Raw genomic sequence first — 23,446 nt, 5'->3', positions numbered from 1 at the left:
GTGGAGCCCCACTCAGGGCTTGATCCTATGACCCTGAGATCATGACCTGAACCAAAACCAAGAGTGGGACACTTAACTGACAGCCACCCAGGCACCCCTGTAACTTTAAGTTTTTCTTTTTTTAATCTTTAAAAAATGTTTTATTTATTTATTTTTGTGAGAGAGTGAGCACATGCGCACAAGCAGGGGGAGCAGCAGGGAGAGGGAGAAGCAGGCTCCCCGCCGAGCAGGGAGCCCGATGCGGGGCTCGATCCCAGGACCCTGGGATCATGACCTCAGCTGAAGGCAGACGCTTAACCAACTGAGCCACCCAGGAGCCCTAACTTTTAAGTTTTAAGTGTATATTTTTCTGTATATAAAAAACTTAAGATACATGAAAAATAAAAATTTCAGGTCTCAAACCACTGGAAGATCTGAAGGATATTTCATTTCAGTAAGTTAATACTTATGCTGCAACTCATTTTTTTACTGAAGTACGGTTGAAATACAGTGTTTTATTAGTTTCAGGTGTACAACACAGTGATTCAACAAGTCTGCACATGACTCAATGCTCCCCATGGTAAGTGTAGTTACCACCCGTCACCATACAAGGTTTTTACAATATTATTGACTATATTCCCTATGTTGTACTTTTCATCCTCGTGACTTATTTATTTTATAACTGGAAGTTTGTATCTCTTAATCCCCTTCACCTATTTTGCCCCTCCTCCCAATCCCCTCTCCTCTGGCAATCACCACTTTGTGCTATTTATGATTCTATGTTTTTTTTTGTTCATTTGCTTTGTTTTCTGGTTTCCACATATAAGTGAAATCATGGCATTTGTCTTTCTCTGTCTGACTTATTTCACTTAGCACAATACCCTGTAGGTCCAACCCTGTTGTTGAAAATGGCAAAAATCTCATTCTTTTTTTCTGAAACTCATTTTAAGCAAGTTGTATACTACTAAGTCACAGGCTGTTATGCCATGATGGGGGGAAAAAAAAAAAAAGTAATTCCAAACAACAAAAAACAGAAATACTTAATTTCTATCCCAAAGAAATCAAGAGTTAAGAAGTACTAGGAAGGCACACTACATAGATTTGCTTGACTCTGTATCTGGATGAGTTAGCAATCAACCTGTCGAGCCCTGTCATTTTATAGATAAAGAAAAGGAGGACAGAGCATGATTTGCCTAGAGTCAGGCTGTTCATTAATGACAAACTTAATTCCCAGTCCAAATTCTTCCCACTAAACACATACCTTACCTTTTGGGAGTTCAAAAAAACATGAGTCAAAAACTGATCAGTTTTGAATGACAGTAAAATAACTTTTCCTAAACACTTATACAAATGTTACATTAACAGCACATAAACATAATAATTTAACTTTTTAAATGAACAGAATGAAAATCCACACTTTCAAACATCAAAAACTTTCAAATTCATACTTGATTATGTTTACTTTTATTTGCTCCTTGAAACTCAGCCTAAATTCAAGACAAGGAAATAATGAGACTTTTCTTGGCACCGTGCCAGGCAGAAAATTCTGCAAGGAGCTGTAACTTGTGTTTTGGCAAACTGCTAACAACAGGATATGATCTTAAACTCCCATGTTAGCTCTCACAACTGGGTTTTATCATTCATGTTACCTTAAACCAGAACTTCTAAATTGCCCACATGGGCAATAAAGACACATTATTATTTGATTTATACATTTCAGAAGAGTCCGAGGTGAAGAACAACTGTCTGCAGCAACTTGATTATAACAGGGTAACACCCACACAAAACCACGTCTCACACCACACAAAAGCACAAAGCCATTATAGAAGGATTTGATAAGGTGAACGGACTTGCTGAATCTACTCTGGGATAAAGCACCAAATCTATATAATAATGTTCCATTGGCGTTGAAACACTGAATTTAGGTGACTTTTATAACTACCTTTCATTAACATTCTTTTTCCTACGAAAGCAAAAACAAAACAGAATAAAGCCTCATCCACTTTTCGATTTAGAAAAAAAAAGAGATGATTCAATGACTGAACATACCTTAAAGAAGCAACATAAATCATAGAGAGAATTTCGAGGACCCAAAAAGCCCCAGGCGAGGACAGGGCTGATTTGCTCACAAATGGCATAAAAATGGGCAAAAAATCCATCTGGGATCTGTTGGGAAGTAAAGGAGAATCGAGTTATTTTTACCTTCTTGAATTAGCTATCTCTAGCAGAGAAACTTAAACTGCTATCCATCATATGATCAGCTTTTTGAGGATAGACCAAGGGTTAATGATGAGCCAGCCTACTAAGGAACTTTTAGAGTCACAGAATGTTTTATATAATTTTCATATCCTAGCCAACAGTTTCAAATGTGCTGAGGAAGATTATTTCTTGAAGGCATTTTCACCTCATAAAAATACTTCATAAAAAAGTAATCATATCAGTGTTACAACCAAGCAATAACAAGAATGCTATGGTGCTCCTTAGCAGTATAATTTTTAGGATGAATGAGATTACTATGGTTTCAGCTATTAAACAGTTCCATTCAATCACTTAATTAAATTACCTGAAAAAGACCAAAGTGATTTTTAAATGACTAAGCACAAAAATATGCTTGTTAGAATCCTAACTTTTAGTTGAGGAACCAGATATTATTGAAGCATTTAATTGTGTAATTACTACCTCTTTTTGTGCAATAATAATACATATAATTGTAATTTAGGAACCTAACTTTATTAGCTTTCTGAATTTACCTTGTTAAATAACATCCTGTGGGATTTGTCATATAGCATCAACTGGGGATAACTATGCCTTAAGATTCTGTCTCCTGGAGGGGTTATTTTCTATTTTATAGGCCCCAAAACATCTTCTAAACCTCCATTTAAAAAATATATATACTCTAGCAGCAATTACATTTAATGAGTACCCATTATATTCCAGATAATGTGCTAGGTTCTATTTAATCTAATAAAACGTTCCTGAAAAAGTAGGTTGTGTTAACATCATAGAAAGTGATACATCAGAGGAGTTAAGTAACCTGTCCTAAGTCACACAGAGCTAACCAGTGAAGGCCAAAAAGTTATGAAGGATGCACTGAAGTTATTATTTAGTCTGAGAGGTTCTGCATATATTAAAATTCTAAATCCCATAGACTCTAACTGTAGTAGGAGTTCAGACAGGTAGAACATGAGCATGAGCTGACTGAAGAGACAGGCTTCCCCAAGTAATAACATGAGCTGAACTCAACAAGAGGTAAGATATATTTAAATACAGAGGAAAGAGTACGGCATTCCAGGTCTAGAAAATAGTTCCCCAAGAGGGGAGATATATAGGTAATCTGTGGATATGGACAGAAGACTAGTCTAAGGTATGATTTATGCTAAGAAGACATAAAGTTATATATGTTATTATCATGATTATTATGGAAACTACTACTTATTAAGCTCATTTTTATATTTACTTTTCATTATGTTTAAATGAAGCTGGTTGATATTATCTTATTTCATTCTTACACTGAGCCTGTGAGGCAGGCACCAATTTCATCTGCAAATAGGAGAACTGGAGGTCAGCTGATAGCAGGAACGTGCCCGAGGTCATAATAGCTAGTGTAAGAATCAAGCCCAAGTCTACAAGTCTGCTCCCTAGCCCCAAACCAGTGGTTCCCAAATGTTAAGAGTTTAGAATACTCATTTGGAAAGCTTGTTTAAAACACAGGGTCTCTGGAATCTTTTTTTTTTTTTAAGTTTATTGAATGATAGAGTACAAAGCTCCCAAAGAGGGAGGGGACCTGAGAGGGTTGCCCTCTGCAATCATTTTAAACAAGAATTATTCACGTACATGGTCCCCAGAATTATCTTAAAAATTCTATCAGAGCCATTTCTAACCCTAAACCCTCTCTCACATAGTAGAAATCCCATGCATGCCTCAGTTTTCTCTACTGAAAACTATACAGAATGTTAAGGAAGAGGAAGAAGGAATTCAAAACAGGGGAAGCCAACCCAGTATCAATAAGTCACTCTTCCAGCTCGAGGAACAGTCCCTATGAGCTGCCATCCCCACTTGAGAACTGACTCAGCAGTTTCTTTGACAGGAGCCTCATATTACCCAAAAAAGAAGAAGTTGAAGGCATAATGAAGTTTACCTTCATCTGCTGCCTTTTCTGTTTCAGCACTGACCAACAACTTGAAGCCACAGCCTAAATATATACAGAGGAGAAAAAGACTTACATTTATGACTATATAAACTTTGCATTAGGAGTGATTTTTATTAGAAATTCATAGGTTTATGGGTTTAAAATGTCCAAAACATTTTAGCCAGTCCTGGTTCCTTCTATTGTTTGTGAATAAATAATGAAAAGGTATTTTGTTTTTAAAAATTTTAAATTAAATACAAAGCCACTGAAGGAAAAAGGCTGAGCTCTGGCACCAAGAAACCTGGTTACCTATAATTGAACTCTCAGTTCTCCAGTTCTCTTCCTATGGGAAAAGAGTGAAACTATGTGTACACAGATACACATATACAACAGCTGTTTTATGCATAATAATAAAGACAACACAGTATTTTTTTTTTCTTCAAGAACAGTACTGCTGGAAATAGTTGTGGGTAGAGCTAACAGTTATTCCAATAAAGAACTAAGAAATACAACCTTAATGATAGGGACTAAAATACCCAAGCGGATCTTAAGGAAATCTGGCATGGTCCAACTTTGATCAAGGTCACTTGACCAAATCAGTTAAGAAATGGGAGAACATGTAACTTTTATGGTTAAAACATATTTTGAGTGAAAAGTGGATTTATTAAAAATTCTTTAAAATTTAGTATCAGAAATTTCCAAAATAATTGTGAAATAGGCAGCTGGAACATTTTTTTAGAGGCATTCTAATTGCAGCATGAATATCTATTTTACCTACTTCCTTCCAAGTACATACTTAAAGCACAACAAAAAAACAATGTCAACTAGAGATCTGAGTACAAAAAAACCAGAGAAACTGAAAACATTCAAAGTATAGAATATAGTTTAAACCTGTTTTATTTTTGCATATGCCTATTTCTTTTACTCCCTTTTTTTTAATTTTTAAAAAATTTATTTTCAACTACTCTCTACACTCAACGTGAGTCTTGAACTCACAACCTTGAGATCAAGAGTTGCACTCTCTACCGACTGAGCCAGTGAGGCGCCCCTTCCTCCCCTAATTTTTGATAGTATTTGAGAATGTAAATCTCCATATTTTCCTCTAAAAAAATACATACTGTCTTTTTACAACTGCTGTATTTTAGGTTAGTCACAGAGACAGTTCAGTTACATTTCTGGTTAGGCCTGAACTGGTCTGAAGCCTGAGTTTGAGATCTGAAGAAACACTAGTCCTCCAGGTCAGCACAGGGACAGACAGAAGAGCCAAAGGGAATTTCATCCGAAGATGTTGTGTATCATACACATCTGATCCCAGTATCAAAGATTGAGCCGTTTCCACACTAGTCATTCTATAGGCAGATATATAAGTAAATCTTACTGATCTTCCCAGTTCTGACCATTTCTCATCAAATTTAAATGGTTGAGAAAAAGGTAAACCACCACTTACAGTTTCTTTGAAGGAGGAGTTTAGCCAGCGATTATTTACTACATTCTGTATGGATGTGGGTGGGTTTTCTAAATCTTCAAAGGAATCCATTAATATAAAATCCAGAACAACATCATAAAAATTTAGATTTTTCACCTGCATTAAATTAGGAGTTAAAACACAAATTATTGTTACATAGAGCTGAAATAAAGTCTGAACCAGGGCTTCATGCTTTATAACAGCAGGGTGTTTATAGTTGACTCAGATTATATCCCTGACGAAAAAAGGGGAAGAGGAGAGACAAATATGAAAACAACTCATCACCAGAAACTGTAATTCACGTAACAGCTCTTCCTTCCTAGATCCCTTAATCTCTCCTTCACTGCATTCTAGGAGTCCTTTGTCTATGCTTTGCTTATGGTATCCACCATGCTCCATCTGCTTTGTTCTATAGCTCCTGGGATATCTGCCTATCTTCCCCACCACATCATGAGCCTCTTGCTCCTTCATTCAGTCATGCATATCATGTTGTATTACATGCTGTACCAGGTGCTCAGACCTCCATGGCAACCAAATGAGATGCTTAGAATTTAGTGGGAAAACAGACAGCAACAAATAATCCCACAAATACACAATTATAAACTGTGATAAACCCAGTAAAGGAAAAAGGACATGGGACTATGAGAGCTTATGATGGAGATTCTAATCTAGACTAGATGTCAGAGAGGGCTTTCTTTAGGGAGTGAGGCATCCCAGGTACGGGAAATACCTGTCAAAGTGTTTCAGGTAAGAAGGAACACAGTGGTGTTGAGTTGAAGAAAACCATCGAAAGTGTGCTGTAGCCTCTATAGCAAAGGGCACAGGGGCAAGGGGCTGGAAACAAGGAGGAAGGGCTAGGTCCATGTCTATAATTTTGGATTTTATCCAATATTTTGGAGCGGCAGTGGTAGAGGGGAGATGGATGATCAGATTTGCATTTTTTAGAGACTGTTTGGCAGCAGTGTAGAGATTGGAATGGAGAGGAGAGAGGGTGACTGGGTAGAGGGATGAGTAGCCAGGGAATCTGGCAATGCAAAGACTCTGAGGCAATCCAGGGAGAGAGAGTAGTTACTCAGGCTCAGCGATGCTGGCAGGATTAGAGAGAAGATGAAGAAACTAAAAAGACCGACAAAACTCAGACATAAATATGATATGGTAGGCAAGGACCAGGAGGTGTAAAGGATGAGTCCCAGGTTTCTGGCCTGCACAACTGAATGGATACCAATGCCTCCACCAAGTGAGGGAACACCAAAAAAAGAAAGATTATGTCTCTCTGTCTTTGTACCTACTATTTTCTCTGCCTAGAAAGCCTTTCAGCCCCTTGCAAATTCATTCTTTAAGCTTCTGTTACAACAGAATGTTCCAGCCTCATTATGTACTTCCCCTATCCCAGTGCTGAAATCAGCCATTTTTCCAAGGAGTCCTAGGTTCCTTTTAGTGAACAGTGGTACTTAGAAGCAAGCCTCCGTGTGCTAGGAGTAATTTTTTTTGAGGTGTTGCTGCTCCCAGACTCTCAGTGAACAGAACTAGGAAGTATTCATATGCTTCTAAATATGCAAACCTTTATATTTATTTCTACATCTTTATACACACACACATACACACACACACACAGTAAACTACAAATTCACAAGGACAGCTCCTACTCCAATCTTAGCTTTTTATACCTTCCTTCCCTGAGAGTGCAAAACCTGGCTCCCATTATTCTCAATATATTTGATTATTTGTTTAATCCTGTGTAGCCAATCCCCCCCTCCTCCCTCTAAGCTGTCTGCTGTCCCATTCAAAACCATCCCTGCCCAGGCCACCACTCACCCTGCTAGGGCCTTCTTACTGATGAAAGAAGGAAGGAGGGAAGGAGGGAGGGAGGGAGGGAGGAAGGAAGGACGGGCTTAAACAATTGTTTTCAACTATTGCCCAAAAGTATAAAGACTGTGGTTGTTATTGTTTATGACTGTGATAACCACTACCGCATAATTGGTTTTACTGTCATTTAACAAGGACAAGGAAACAGTGGCCTCAGATTATCTAAATATTATATGTACATAATTAAGGTGAATGAATATACAAAAAATTGAAACTTACTCCTCTAGCAGCAAGTTCCATTTCAGTACTATCCCAGTGATCAGTTTGCTCTAAAAAATAGATCATTTCATCAAAAACATCTTCAAACTTCTTTGGATTCTGCAGAAGAAAACACACGTTAATCCTAAACTCAACTTTATAACAAGGCCCAAGCCTACAAAGTAAATGAGTTACTCTTCATGTATGTTTGTTAGATCTTTATTCTATTAAGTAACTGAATTAAAATACATTTTCAAGGTTATGTCATATTCACTTGGTTTAATATTTTGTTGTTCCAACATTAGTAAAATATTGTAAGCAAACTGCTTACTAATCAAATATGTATGCCTATCTAGGTCAGTCCTTCAGATGAAAACTTGGTTACAGCAGATACTGTGTGATGCTTTTGATGCAGTTCTATTCCTCTTGGAGGAACTCTAGGTGAAATCACTGGGTTTAATCTGTCACGGAAAGGTCAAGAAAGCAACGTAAGATTTACACCGGGAATTACAAGTAGTTAATATCACCTTACATTTATTTTGCACTTTAAAAAAATTTTGCTTTCCCACTTATCATTTAATTAATGATCATAAGAACCCTCTGACATAGTGTACCATAAATATAATTCTATTATACAAATGAGGTAATTGAGGTTCAAAAGGATTGGGTCAGAAAACCATGTGTTCAAATGGCTCAAGGAAGGCCTGTTTTACTTGATTTTTCTTCTCAACATCTGGACACACCTTACATAAAGGGAAGTGGTTCCTTACAGTCTTAATGAAGTTCTTATGATTGCTCTGCTTCATTCAGTCCCATGAATAAGAGTAAGAGGCAGCTCAATTTGTATTTCCAGATTTCTGAGATCTACACTATTTCCTGGAACCTCACTGAACAGGATTTGAGGGAGGTAAGTGAAGAGGTATTAGGAAATAATAGTGGTGGCTATAGTATCAGATCTAATGATGATCCCCATACGACATTCACAGACTTTACAGCAAGCTGGGAATAACATATGAGCAACAACTTGATCAAAATAGTGTAGACTTCATACACAGAAACTAAATCAACCCAAGTAGAAGTCAATGCTCTTTAGGTAATTTATTTTTAATATGTGAACCTTTGAAATGATCTACAAAAACTTTTTCTTCTATTAAAAATTCAATGTATTTTAATGTAATGTATGGTAATCTCCAGCAATCAACAGTAAAAAACTTGCCACCAAATCAAGTTTACCTTTCGTGCTTTCACAATTAATGCTGATAAAATTTTCCTTCCACTCTCAGCAAGGAATATCCTGTTGGCTGTTTCTGAAAGTATTACCTGAAAAAATATCCAACCCCAAAGAGAAAAGAAACCCATAATTAATCTGAACGGACGTCTGACTCTATAGCACATCTACACATAAACGACCCTAATACAGTCAATGCATCGCATGCGGCACTACGTCCGCAGGTAGGCCACAGAGAAAAGCTGTCATTTACTAAGGTTTTAAAAAGAGCTCTTGAAACCTATAATCGTAAAAGATTAAAGGGAAATAAATATGAATTAAATTCTGTTCAATTTCATATTAGAAAGTCCAAAATAAATGTTATATAGTCCCCAAAACGTAGAAAAATAAAGATGTTAAGTGATCTTATTTCATTTTAGGAAATCAATGATTTTACAAGTGATTCAAATACAAAACAATCTAGAAAGCATACTAATTGATAATAAGCGGATTTTTATTTTAAGCAGCCATCTCCAGTGTCAGAACACCCTGTTTGACAAAGTGTGGTGGACCTGGGAAGCCATGACAGAGGACAAAGACAAATGAAGGAACTAGCAGGCAGGAAAAATAAACTTAGTAGATTTTATAGTTGCCATTAAAAATAAGGATAATAAAGAGCAAAGAGCTGTCCTGTTTATATTCAGCTGGACTCTATAGCATGAGGGTGGGGATGAGTGGCTGGGTGAAGTCACTTAATGTTAAAAAAAATACCTGAAAAGCCTGTCGAATACAGTGAAGTTTGGCAAGAAAATCACTGTCTCCTAGGCACTCCAACATTTCAGTTCTATGTAACAAACAGGGAAGACAACTGTTAAACTGCATTCAAGATCAAGCCCACTACAAATTTGGACTCAAATAAGGCTTAACCTCAGGACCTTAATATAAAACACATGTCTTTTCAATAATGACAAAAATGTAAAAAAAATTTTGAGCCTAAAAGACATTTCCCCCCATTCTCATAAACATCTTTAATAAATATTATACCAACATAGCAACAGCACCTTAATATTTTTCATAAACAAAAGCACAACTGAAATGGTACCTAAGCACTCTTGAGTAAATTTTCCCTTCTTCAACTAAATGCATGGCTTCTTCATAAAAAGGGCAGTGGCAGAGAGACTCTAGACTGTAAGCATGTCGTCCTTCTCTGTGTTCTGCAAGCTAAGAATACAGTGGGTTACAACAGATTACACTGATGTAAGAAGAAAAACTTAGAAAATAGGATCTTGCTAACATCAAAACATACTCAATTTGAATGAACCATGAGAGACTATGGACTCTGAAAAACAAACTGAGGGTTCTGGGAGGGGGGGGATGGGTTAGCCTGGTGATGGGTATTAAAGAGGGCACGTACTGAATGGAGCACTGGGTGTAATATGCAAACAATGAATCATGGAACCCTACATCAAAAACAAATGATGTGGGGCGCCTGGGTGGCTCAGTTGTTAAGTGTCTGCCTTCGGCTCGGGTCATGATCCCGGGGTTCTGGGATCGAGCACCGCATCGGGCTCCCTGCTCCGCAGGAAGCCTGTTTCTCCCTCTCCCACTCCCCCTGCTTGTGTTCCCTCTCTCTCTGTGTCTCTCTCTGTCAAATAAATAAATAAAATCTTTAAAAAAAAAAAACTAATGATGTAATGTATGGTGATTAACATAACATAATAATAATAAAAAAACTCAATTTGATTAAACCATAAAAATCATTCCGTAAGATTTTACAGCAACTGAGCTCTAACTTCACTTTATTTCAAAATTCAGTTGTAAAAATGAGTAAAACTTTGTAACAAGCTTTTGAATTCAACAGCTTAAATCCATAGGATACACAGAAAAGCAGTATGTTATAGTTCAATAAGAATAACTGAAGATGAAGCATTGAGGGAAAAAAAGGGAAGGATTTTATCATCCAAAGAATGCTTAAAAGTATTACAACTCACAATTGCAAATGGAGTAAAACTTCCTACAAAAATACTGCAATCTCAGTTTGGCCAATTCTAAGGAATTTTTTCTCATAGCCAGCTCTGACTAACCTTTGTCTATGAAAAATAGTCATGCACCTCTGACTAGCGTAACAACGCTACACATGAAATTCCAGTCTTCTGACAATTCATTAAAAAATAACAACTGCAAACACCATAGAGTAGCCAGCTAAGCAAGAAAGCTTTGGAGTGATTTTTATTTTTCAATACCAGATGATCCATTTAAATAGCACGCTGTAGGGGTTTTTGGTTTTTTTGTTAAGATTTTTTTAAATTTTTAAGTAATCGTTGCACTCAGTGTGGGGCTTGAACTCACAATCCCGAAATCAAGAGTTGCATGCTCTACCGACTGAGCCAGCCAGGTGCCCCTGCATTTTTTTTTTTTTTAAGATTTTATTTATTTATTTGAGAGAGAGAGAGAGAGAGAGAACACCTGGGTGCATGTGCACACATGCACATTAGCATGCTGGCCTGCAAGCTGGAAGCAGGATGGGGAGGGAGCTGGGGCAGAGGGGGAGCGAGAGGGACAAGAAGACTCCACACTGAGTGTGAGCCTGATGCAGGGCTCAGTCTCAGGACCTGGAGATCATGACCTGAGCTGAAATCAAGAGTTGGATGCTGAACCAACTGAGCCACCCAGGTGCCCCTGTTTTTTCTGTGGGGTTTTTTGGTTTATTTTTAATAAACATTTTATAAAATTTAAATTCAATTAATTAATATATAACGTATTACTGGTTTCAGAGGTACAGGTCTGTGATTCATCAGTCTTACATAATACCCAGTGCTCATTACATCACATACCCTCCCCAATGTCCATCACCCAGTTACCCCATCCCTCCACCCCCTTCCCCTCCAGCAACCCTAAGCTTGTTTCCTGTGATTAAGAGTCTCTTACGGTTTGTCTCCCTCTCTGGTTTCATCTTGTTTCATTTTTTTCCTCTCTTCCCCTATGATCCTCTGCCTTGTTTCTTAAATTCCACATATCAGTGAGATCATATAATTGTCTTTCTCTGACTGACTTATTTCGTTTAGCGTAATACCCTCTTAGTTCCCTCCACGCCGTTGCAAATGGCAAGATTTCATTTTTTTGATGGCTGAGTAATATCTTTTTTTTTTAAATAGCTTTATTGAGATATAATTCACATACTATAAAATTCATCCTTCTAAGCATACAATTCAGGGTTTTTTTTTTAGCATATTCACAGGGTTTTGCAATTAGCACCAACTTTTAGTTCCAGAATATTTTTACCACTCCAACAGGAACCCCCTTACCCATCACCCATCATCAGTCATCCCCATTTCCCCTTCTCTCTAGCCCCTGGAAACTAATCTACTCTCAGTCTCTGGAGTTTCCTTCTTTGGAAACTTCATGTTTACAAACAGTAATGTGGCCTTTTGTGTCTGGTTTCTTTCACTTAGCATAGTGTTTTCAAGGTTCATCTATGATGTAGCTGGTATCAGTACTTCATTCTTTTTTATAAATCTATACCGAATTGTATAGATATGCCACTTTCTTTTTTTATCTATTCCTCAATTCATAGACATTTAGGTTGTTTCCACTTTTGTTATCATGAATAAGGCTACTTTGAACATTTGTGTAAAAGTTTTTAATATTTTCAATTCTCTTGAGTATATACCTAAAAGAGGAAGGGTCAGATGATTACTCTATGTTTAACATATTTTTCTTAATTTTTAAATTTTTGTTTTGAGAGGGAGAGAGAGAGAGAGAATCTTAAGCAGGGTGTGGAGCCTGACGTGGGGCTCGATCTCCCAACCCTGAGATCATGACCTGAGCCAAAATCAAAGAGTTGATAAGCCACCCAAGCGCCCCACTGCCAAACTGTTTGGCAAAGAGGCTACACCATGCTCCACTCCCACTAGCGATGTACAATGATTTAGATTTTTTCACACCCTCACCAATAATTATATATTTTTTAAAGACTTTTTATTTATTTGAGAGAGAGAGCACACAAGCATACAAGCCCACAAGCAGGGGGCGGGGGCAGAGGGAGAAGCAGACTCCCTGCTGAGCAAGGAGCAGAAGGGGCTCAATCCCAGGACCCTGAGATCATCACCTGAGCTAAAGGCACTTAATGGACTGAGCCACCCAGGTGCCCCTATTATTATCCATTCTTTACATTATAGCCACTCTATAATTAAAAACATTTTTCATCTCCTTACTGGCCTCTATATATCTTCTTTGGAGAAATGCTTATTCAAATCTTTCGCCCATTTTTTTTTTTTAAGATTTTATTTATTTACTTGACAGAGAGAGACACAGCGAGAGAGGGAACACAAGCAGGGGGAGTGGGAGAGGGAGAAGCAGGCTTCCCGCGGAGCAGGGAGCCCGATGCGGGGCTTGATCCCAGGACCTGGGATCATGACCCGAGCCAAAGGCAGACGCTTAACGACTGAGCCACCCAGCCTTTGCCCATTTTTAAATTGGGATATTTGTCCATTTATTGTTGAGTTATAACCATTCATTATATATTCTGGATATGTGTCTTTATAAAACACATGATTTACAAATATTTCTCCCAATCTGCTGTTTTTTCACTTTCTTGTTGGTGTCCTTTGAACCACAAGTTTTTACTTCTGATAAATTCCAATTAATCATTTTTTCCCCCACTTTTCCGCCTTAACTTTCACTCCCTGCTCATGCAGAACATCAAGGTCAGCCAGAGGTGAGGGGTCAGGGACTTCTATAGTCTTTCCTGGACATATGCACAATCCTGCACATGCCTGTGCCCTTCTAGATTTCCAGGAATATGTTGGAACTTTTCAAAGCTCTCTGTCAAAATCTCATTGCCCAATTTTTCCTTTTAAGTTTTTTGGTCAGCCTCTTATTAACCCTCACTGGTATCACCACTTCAGGTAGCTATAATGTTAAACAACTGCCACTGACTGTTTTCAACAAAGGCCACGGGAATAGGACTTTCCTTTGGAGCAAGCTCTAAATCAGATCAAATAAAGATTAGGTCCTGAGAATGGAACTTTACAGGGAGCTGCCATATAGGTCAAAATAGAATTTTGTGAAACTTCAAAATCATTAAGTTTCTTTTAGTGGTTGCCAGGCCTGGTTTTTGCAGTTACCACAGTTGTGAGATTTTTGGTTTTCAAGACTATGGAAGAGAGGCAGATGGGAAGAGATCAAGTTAAAAATCCACAAAGTTCACTGTTCTTAGGGAGATTCAGCCATTTTTCTTGAAATAAAAAGGCCCTTGAATTTCTGAAATGTCTTTCATTAACATTCAGAGTTCTTAAAATTTTGATTTTGACAATTCTTGCCAGTGTTTTCATTGCTTTTATGGAGGAGATTTTTGGAGATTGTTACTCTATCATTCTAGAAGTATTTCTCCATGCTGTAGTTTTGGCACTTCATATGCACCCAGTGCTGTGCTAAATGCATTAACTTAAATTAAAGATTTCATCTTTACAACAATTCATAAAGTAGGTACTGTTATTATCCACATTTTTTTTTTAGTTTTTATTTATTTATTTATTTATTTATTTTTTATTCTTATGTTAATCCCCATACATTACATCATTAGTTTTAGATGTAGTGTTCCATGATTCATTGTTTGTGCATAACACCCAGTGTTCCATGCAGAACGTGCCCTCCTCAATACCCACCACCAGGCCAGAACTTGCCCCAAGTCCCACAACCAAATGTTGTGATCACAACCAATTTAAACCCAGGCATTTATTCCAGAGCTTATACTTTTAAATATCAAATTACACTCTCCTATCAGCCTTCTCCAAAAACCCAAGGGGAAAGAAGTTTAAGCATCAGCAATATTTAAGATAGTATAAATATGGCTATTGGTCAGAGGCAAAAAAAGAGAAGTAAACAGAAATGACAATATCTGATCTTATATATTCTCTGCTTTAATATTTCCCCCCATATTTTAAGGGAAACATATTATGCTAAAGGCAATGTGCTTCTGAGGTTAAAAAAAACTAATACGTTTTAAAATAACTTAGAAAATCTTTAGATATTAAATAGTTTAAAGTTTTGTACCACTATCAACACAAATAGGATTTATGTTCACCTGCTAGTAGGGAAAAATCTTAAGGAGGAAAGTGGGACTCCAATTAAACTTTCTACATAAAATAATTTATATTAATAAGAAATGAATAAATCCAACAATGAGAGATTCCAGAGTCAAGCCTCTTATTTATTGAACTACCTTGCTTATTGCAAGGTATATATATATATATATATATATATATGTATATATATATATATATATATATATATATATAATGAGATGCAAGAGTGACTTGGTTGGGCCTTATCTTCCTTGGCAAGCAATGACTTTGCTGAATGTGGAGTCATTTTTTTTTTTTAAAGACTTTATTTATGTATTTGACAGAGAGAGACACAGCAAGAGAGGGAACACAAGCAGGGGGAGTGGGAGAGGGAGAAACAGGCTTCCTGCGGAGCAGGGAGCCCGATGCGGGGCTCGATCCCAGGACCCTGGGATCATGACCCGAGCCGAAGGCAGATGCTTAACGACTGAGCCACCCAGGCGCCCCGATATATTTAATTTTTTAAAAAAATGCCAGGCTTCTTCCAAAGTGGCTATATCATTGGTAGGGCCAGTCTTTTAATTTTAGCCGTTCTAATAGAATAGTAGAATCTCATTGTGGTTTTAATTTGATTTTCCCTAATGACCAGTAATGTTGAACATGCTTTTTTTTTTTTTAAGATTTTATTTATTTATTTGACAGAGAGAGACACAGCGAGAGCAGGAACACAAGCAGGGGGAGTGGGAGAGGGAGAAGCAGCCTCCCACCGAGCAGGGATCCCAATGTGGGGCCCGATCCCAGGACCCTGGGATCATGACCTGAGCAGAAGGCAGACGCCCAGCGACTGAGCCACCCAGGCGCCCCTGTGGAGTAATATTTTTAAAAGCCTTAATATTTTTCAAGGCTCTGAACAACCATGAAAGAAATGTCTAAAGTCCCGAAACTATAAGTTGGGTCATGAAATAGGCTAAGTTCCATTTTAATATGGACTATTTTTTACATGTTTACATTTTCCTTTCAAACCAACCACCTAAAATTATAGGACTTACAGTTAAAGAAAGCAGGTGACCATATCCCCTTATCTCACTAAAAGAAAAAAAATTAAAAAGGAAATAAACCCACAATAACCACCCTCCAAAATGGCCCTCAGTGATTCTCTTTTTCTGGTACTCATGCCTCATCCCACACCTGTGTAATCAACAGCATACTACAGAAATAATGAGTGTGAATTCTGAGGCCATGGGAAGCCAGGTCCCATGTTGTGATGACACTTCAGCAGTCCTATAGAGAAGTCCATGTGGTAAGCAATTTAGGTCTTCTGACAACAGGTAGCATCAACATGCTGTAAATGAGCTATATTGGGAAGAGTTTCTCCAGCTCCAGTCAAACCTTCATGACTATAATAGCCCCAGTCAATATACTTGGATCATAACTTCACAAAAAGACTCAAGCCAGACCACCCAGATAAGCCACTTCCAAATTCCTGACCTTCAAAAATGATATCATAAATGTTTATTGTTGTTTTTGAATGGGAAAATAACTTTGGGGGAGTGGGCAGGTGTCCAGTGTCACAACTTCTCGAACTGCTTCCTGGTGCCAGCAGCTTAGCCGGCCTTGAGCACAGTAAAGCACATGGTTTGCTCAAGGGCCAACACTTGTCCGTTGTGACTACGTCACTGATCTCAATGTCTCCAAAGCAGGAGGCCAGGTGTACAGACATATTCTTATGGCACTTCTCAAAGCAGCTGTACTTCTGGATGTAGTGAAGGTAGTCTTGGCAGATGACAACAATCCCTGGCATCTTCATCTCAGGCACCACACCAACAGGATCTGCCCCATTTACCACTAAAGGCACATTTCTTGTCAATATAGATGCCTTCAATGGCCTGCCTAGCCATCTTGCAGCCCAGACCAACGTTCTTAAAGTATTGCAGGAGCTTCTCCTTGCTGATTCCTCCAAGCAGGACTCTCTTATTTTGAAAGATGGCCAGCTGCTTTTGTAGGCTTGGTTCGTCCAAAAGACACTCCTTATCTAATATATGCAGGTTCAGAATTAAATTCTCAATCTAATTCCCTGAATTAGCCTTTAGGACTCAATTCTCACTTCCAAAAAACCATCCCATAAAACTTGAATTTTAAGAAAACAACTTCCAAAACACTCGAGCCTTCATTAGACCCCAGTGTAATGCAAAGAGATATGCCCTCTGCCCAGTTTAATCCCCAGGAAATTAAGGACACCCAGAATTAACCCCCCAATTGGGGCACAGAGTCCTGCTATCCAGGACATGCCCCTGAGGCCTGGGGGATCCTCACAGCTTCAGCCCTAGCCCCAAGGCCACACCTGAGTTTTACTGTTGTCTTAAGACAATGTGTTCTGGGTAATTATTACAGAGCAACAGATAACTAATATAAGAGTGGGAACAATAAAACAGCAAAGGAAAGACAAAAATTTCCAAAAACTAGAAAACAAATGGAAGTGTGTGGACAGATGAAAATGATGAGAAACCCATAGTCCAGAATATATTTAACAGGGGATACAGTCAAGGGAGAGACATTGCTAAGCAGAGCCTCAAAGAGCACCAGGCTTGGAGTAGGCAGGTATGTGACAGGAGTGAAGAGGAGGGATTAAAAATGGGACGTTAAGGGGCGCCTGGGTGGCTCACTTCGTTAAGTGTCTGCCTTTGGCTCAGGACATGATCCCAGTGTACTGGGATCAAGACCCGCATCAGGCTCCCTGCTCAGGGAGCCTACTTCTCTCTCTTCCTCTGCCTGCCCGGCTGCCTACTTGTGATCTCTCTCTCTCTGTCAAATAAATAAATAAAATCTAAAAAAAAAGGGAGGTTAAATGAAAGTCTGTGTCCAAACAACTATAGTAGTCCCACATATCATTCTAATTCCTGCTCTTTCATCCCTGAATAGGAGAATAGCTTGTAGAAAAACAAATTTTCAACCAGATAACATTTCCCTTTATTTATTTATTTTTTTTAAAGATTTTATTTATTTATTTGACAGAGAGAGACACAGCGAGAGAGGGAACACAAGCAGGGGGAGTGGGAGAGGGAGAAGCAGGCTTCCTGTGGAGCAGAGAGCCCGATGCGGGGCTCGATCCCAGGACCCTGGGATCATGACCTGAGCTGAAGGCAGACGCTTAACGACTGAGCCACCCAGGTGCCCCTCCCCAGATAATTTTTAAAGGGAAATGTTATCGGGGCGCCTGGGTGGCTCAGTCGGTTAAGCGACTGCCTTCGGCTCAGGTCATGATCCCGGAGTCCTGGGATCGAGTCCCACATCAGGCTCCCTGCTCTGCAGGGAGCCTGCTTCTCCCTCTCCCACTCCCCTGCTTGTGTTCCCTCTCTCGCTGTGTCTCTCTCTGTCAAATAAATAAATAAAATCTTCTAAAATAAATAAATATTATCTGGGGAAGCAATGGACTCTTGAGTTCAGCTCAGGTCATGACCGTGAGTGGTGGGATTAAGCCCCACGTTGGACTTTGCACTGGGTGTGGAGCCTGCTTGGGATTCTCTCTCCCTCTCCCCCCCAACCCACCCCACTCTCTCTCAAAAAAGAAAAAAGTTACCTGGTTTGTCTGGGGAGAGTAAGTCGGCTAGGGTGAGGAATGGGCTTCCCAGAATAAGGCCTTTTTCATTCTCTATGGAGGTACATTCTGCCTACTAGGCTATTTCCAGACCATTATCCTAAAGAAAAGCCTACCAATCAACAGACCTCAAAGAAGTAAACTGAGTCCAGTTAGTCTTCCTGTTCATGGGAAAGACAAACATTATAAAACACTGCAAACCCACACAATCTATCTAAGAATATCAATCCAGCCACCAATTAAGCTTTCAAATTTGAGAAGAAAATCATCAGTACAAGAATGAAAGCCCAAGATAGACAAAATTGACCCCAAAGGAAGGAAGACAATTCAGGAAATAGAAATATGAAATGGCAGATACAGCTCTCCCTTTCCAGATTATCATTATTCTAAATATTTTTCCTTGTCATTTTGCATATTATAATTAGTGTATTATTTTGGATTGCTATCAACAAGTGCTATCAAGTCAGAGAAGTGGGTATTAAAAAGCTTTTCAAGGGGCACCTGGGTGGCTCAATCGGTTGAGTGCCAGACGCCTGCTTTCCGCTACGGTCATGATCTCAGGGTCATGGGATCAAGCCCCACATCTGGCTCCAAGCTCAGTGGGGAGTCTGCTTGAGATTCTCTCTCTTCCTCTGCCCCTCCCCCACCCCGTGCTCTCACACTTGTTCTCTCTCTCAAATAAATATTGTAAAAAAATAAAAAAATTAATTTTTTTTTAAAAATTAAAAAAAAAAAGATCTTCAAGCTTCCATTTAGTATATAAGTAGAAGTATCTGGATTATAAGAAATAAAATTTTCTCTCATTTTTTTTTTTTTTTAGAGGGGGAGAGAATCTCAAGCAGACTCCATACCCAGTGCAGAGGCCAATGGGGGCCCAATCTCATGACCCTGAGATCATGACCTGAGCCTAAATCAAGAGTCCAACACTTAGGCGTGGGTGGTTGGGTGGTTCAGTTGGTTAAGTGTCTGCTTTCAGCTCAGATCATGATATCAGGGTCCTGGGATTGAACCCACACCAGGCTCTCTGCTCTGCTTCTTCTTTTCCCTCTGCCCCTCCGCCTTGCTCGCGCATGCGCGCGCTCTCTCTCTCTCTCTCTCAAATAAGACACTTAACAAACTGAGCCACCCAGGTGCCCCTAAAATTTTCTCTTTAAAGAGCACTCTAGGGGCGCCTAGGTGGCTCAGTTGGCTAAGCGACTGCCTTCGGCTCAAGTCATGATCCTGGAGTCCCGGGATCGAGTCCCGCATTGGGCTCCCTGCTCAGCGGGGAGTCTGCTTCTCCCTCTGACCTTGTCCCCCTCACGTGCTCTCTCTCTCTCACTCAAATAAATAAAATAAAATCTTTAAAAAAAAAATAAAGAGCACTCTATAATTTATATATTAAACACATATACATGCTGCAGTGTTAATTCTAAGAAAAAGTGAATCCACAGCTAAAAATTACTCTTTGCAGTATTAGTTTCTACCTATTAAATGACAATCTCTTTAACAGATGGGAGACCTAGAGGCACTCCGTGCAGCAGTATCCTAACATTAAAAAGATCTTTCAGAACTTGAAAACATTAGGCTAAGTGAAAGAACATCAAACCAAAAGGTCACATATTGTATGATTCTATTTATATGAAATGTCCAGAATAGGCAAATCCATAGAGACAGAGGTAGATCAGTACTTGCCAAGGGCGGGGGGTAGGAGAGAACAGGGTGTGATTTCTAAAAGGTGGGGGTTTCTTTTTGGGGTGATAAAAAAATGTTCTGGAAGTATAAAGTGTTACTGGTAGCACAACACTGTGAGTACACTAAAATCCACTGAAGTGTACACTTTTTTTTTTTTAAGATTTTTATTTATTTATTTGACAGAGCGAGACACAGTGAGAGGGGGGAGTGGGAGAGGGAGAAGCAGGCTTCCCGCGGAACAGGGAGCCTGATGCGGGGCTCGATCCCAGGACCCTGGGATCATGACCTGAGCCGAAGGCAGACGCTTAATGACTGAGCCACCCAGGCGCCCCTGAAGTGTACACTTTTAAAACGTGAATTTTATAGCATGTGAGCTATTTCTCAGTAAAGCTATTATTTAAAAAAAGACTTTTCAGAGAAAAAAGGCTGTAGTTCCAAACCAATGTTTGGCAAAGCTTATAAAGGAAAATCTTGTTAATCACTTTCACAAATCACTGACCTAGCTTAGAAAAAAGCCTATGCCAGGATTTCCTTAATCTAAATAGGCAAGAAATCTTTCTGGTAATTCTGAGTAAATCTTTCAAATCTTCACAAACTGTTTAACTTCCCAAGGAGTTCAGATCTTATTTTCTTAATAACTTTCTTCGTTAAAATGGTTTTCCCTAATTTAAGTATCTGGCATATAATGAATGTATTAAAAATAATTTAACAAACATTTCTTAGAAAAGAACTTATTTTGGAACATTCACATTTCAAGATCATACATTTATACCCTAGAAGCATTCCTAAGATGTTTCTCAAATATTGACCCCTTCTTGTGCTTTTCATGTATTTTGTTTTCCATAAGGATTCTTTTTATCAAACCTCTGTAACTTAAACAACAAAGTAAGTATAATGAATACTTGGCAAAATATTTTTTAAAGTTGCATATTATAAGGAAACTGGACAAATTAGGTATATCATTCCTCACAGCAGAAAAATGCAAAGTGAGTAGAAATTCTCCTTATAAATCATCTAGGACATAAGTATCTACAGAACAGAAAGATAAAAAGTATTTGACAAAATAGAACATCCTTTTATGTTAAAAACTCTCAATAAATTTGGTACAGAAAAAATGTACCTCAATAAAGGCCATAGTTAGTATCATACTCAACAGTGAAAGACTGAAAGCTTTTCCCCTAAGACCAAGATAAGAGTGCCCACTCTTACCACTCCTACTCAACACAGCACTTAAGTTCTAGCCAGAGCAATTAGGCAAGGCAAAGAAAAAAAGGCATCCAAATTGGAAAGAAAAAAGTAAAATTGTCTCTGTCTGCACATGATATAATCCTATAGAGAGAGAGAATCTTAAAAGACCACCAAAAAACTGTTAGAACATAATGTGGTAAAGTTGCAGGATACAAAAGTAATGTAAAAAAATTAGTTGCATTTCTATACAGTCACAACAATCAATCAGAAAGAGAAATTAAGAGGAACATGGCAGAGTAAGAAGATCCTAGGCTCATTTCATCCCAGGGATACAACTAAATAATACTTACATCAGTGTAAATAACCCAAAAACTGACTGAAGACTGGCTGAACAAACTCTCCAAAGCTAAATGTAGAGAATGAGCCACATCAAAGTGGGTAGGAAGAGCAGAGGTGCAGTCAGGAGCTAAATGGACCCATAGGGCTGTTCATGAGAGGTAGGGACACCACAGCGCAGAGAGGGAAGAGAAAAAGACCCTTACGCCAAACACTCGAGCCACCTGAACCTTCAGAGTAAGACAACCAGAGGCTTTGATCCAAATTTTCAAGTTCTTAACAATTGGCGGAGCTTAACACCTGGAACTTCAAAAATCAGCAGGCTTGGTTCTGTACGAGCCAGAGGAAGACAGGAAACTGAGTCCCCACTCTTAAAGAGGCACCACAACAAATAGCCCCACTGAGATACAGCATAGAAGCAGCAATTTGAAAAATGCCTGGGGTCTATGGGAGGGAGATTTGTTTACTAATCTCAGAGCATGTGCTGGAGAGGCAGAGATCTTTGGGAGAATTCTCCAGGAACAAAGGAGCTGGCAAACACTATTTCCCTTCCCCACCACCCAGACTAGATACACAGATACCTGCAGTAACCAGTGAAGCACTAATATCTGACAAATAACTTGCTAACAGTGCACCCTGCCCTGGTGTTCTCCTGTAGACACACCCTCTCCTGCTAGGCTTTCCTCCAAGTCTCCTCCCATAGCAGACCTGCACAAACCTTGCTAACACACCACCTCTGCCCCTGATTTCTCCTGTGGTCCTCTCCCCTTCAATACACACTTGAATGGAGCCCATCCAAAGTGATGTTCTAAGCCTGGCAGTCTGCAAGCAGCCCTGACAGGGGCCAGCACCACTCCAAAGTGACTCCAGCCTTGGAGAGAAGGAACAATAACTACACATAACATCCAAATGTGGCTCCAGCACAGTGGACTGGGGACAGACACCATGTCTGACTGCAGGACCTGCCCAAAAGTGAAAGCTTCTTGGGGAAAACACAGGGCAAGTATCCTGCAGTTCGGGGCTACTGCATCTCCAACATACACCTGGTCTGACTCAACTCAAGCCCAAGGTGGCCCCAAACTGGCCCATCAGAAACACAGGGACCATGAGAAACAAACTGAGGGTTCTAGAGGGGAGGGGGGTGGAGAGATGGGTTAGCCTGGTGATGGGTATTAAAGAAGGCACGTACTGAATGGAGCACTGGGTGTTATACGTAAACAATGAATCATGGAACACTACATCAAAAACTAATGATGTAATGTATGGTGATTAACATAACATAATAAAATAAAATTAAAAAAAAGAAAAACACAAGGACATGCCCTGCCCACATCAGGCAAAGAGAGCCACTTCAGACAACTGGACTGAAGGCAAAAGCGGCTCAGCCACAATAGCTGGGCACATACAACACACAGAGACAACCCTGAAGCACCAGGGGACACTGCACTGTAGGACACTAGACCCCTTTTTCATAAGCCCACTATTTTCAAGGGCAGGAGATACAGCTGATAACTTAGACATAGAAATATATGCAGAGAGTTAGACAAAATGAGGACACAGAGGAATAGGTCCCAAATGAAAGAACAAGACAAAATCAAAGCAAGTGAGCTAAGTGAAATGGAGATAAGTAATATGCCTGAAAGAGAATTTAAAGTAATGGCCATAAAGATACTCACTGGACAATGAGAAATGGAGAAAGAATGGAGAATCTCACTGAGACCCTCAACAAAGAGATAGAAAACAA

General features: G+C 39.1%; 1 protein-coding gene and 1 pseudogene across 1 annotated transcript in view; both read right to left on the bottom strand.

The window, feature by feature from the left end:
- MIGA1 (mitoguardin 1) overlaps nt 1-23,446 on the bottom strand; it is a 93,586-nt gene that overhangs the window by 757 nt on the left and 69,383 nt on the right. Inside the window, exons 8-14 of the mRNA XM_044914056.1 lie at nt 9,947-10,065; nt 9,616-9,688; nt 8,871-8,957; nt 7,659-7,757; nt 5,556-5,690; nt 4,118-4,171; nt 2,029-2,145 (exon numbers count right to left, since the gene is read on the bottom strand). Coding sequence (XP_044769991.1) covers nt 2,029-2,145; nt 4,118-4,171; nt 5,556-5,690; nt 7,659-7,757; nt 8,871-8,957; nt 9,616-9,688; nt 9,947-10,065 — 684 coding nt within the window. The remainder of the gene's footprint in view (nt 1-2,028; nt 2,146-4,117; nt 4,172-5,555; nt 5,691-7,658; nt 7,758-8,870; nt 8,958-9,615; nt 9,689-9,946; nt 10,066-23,446) is intronic.
- Nucleotides 16,478-22,403, bottom strand: LOC110570163 (annotated as a pseudogene).

This window comes from Neomonachus schauinslandi, chromosome 4 (assembly GCF_002201575.2).
Source record: "Neomonachus schauinslandi chromosome 4, ASM220157v2, whole genome shotgun sequence".
NCBI lineage: Eukaryota > Metazoa > Chordata > Mammalia > Carnivora > Phocidae > Neomonachus > Neomonachus schauinslandi.
This window is presented reverse-complemented; position numbering and strand designations above follow the sequence as displayed.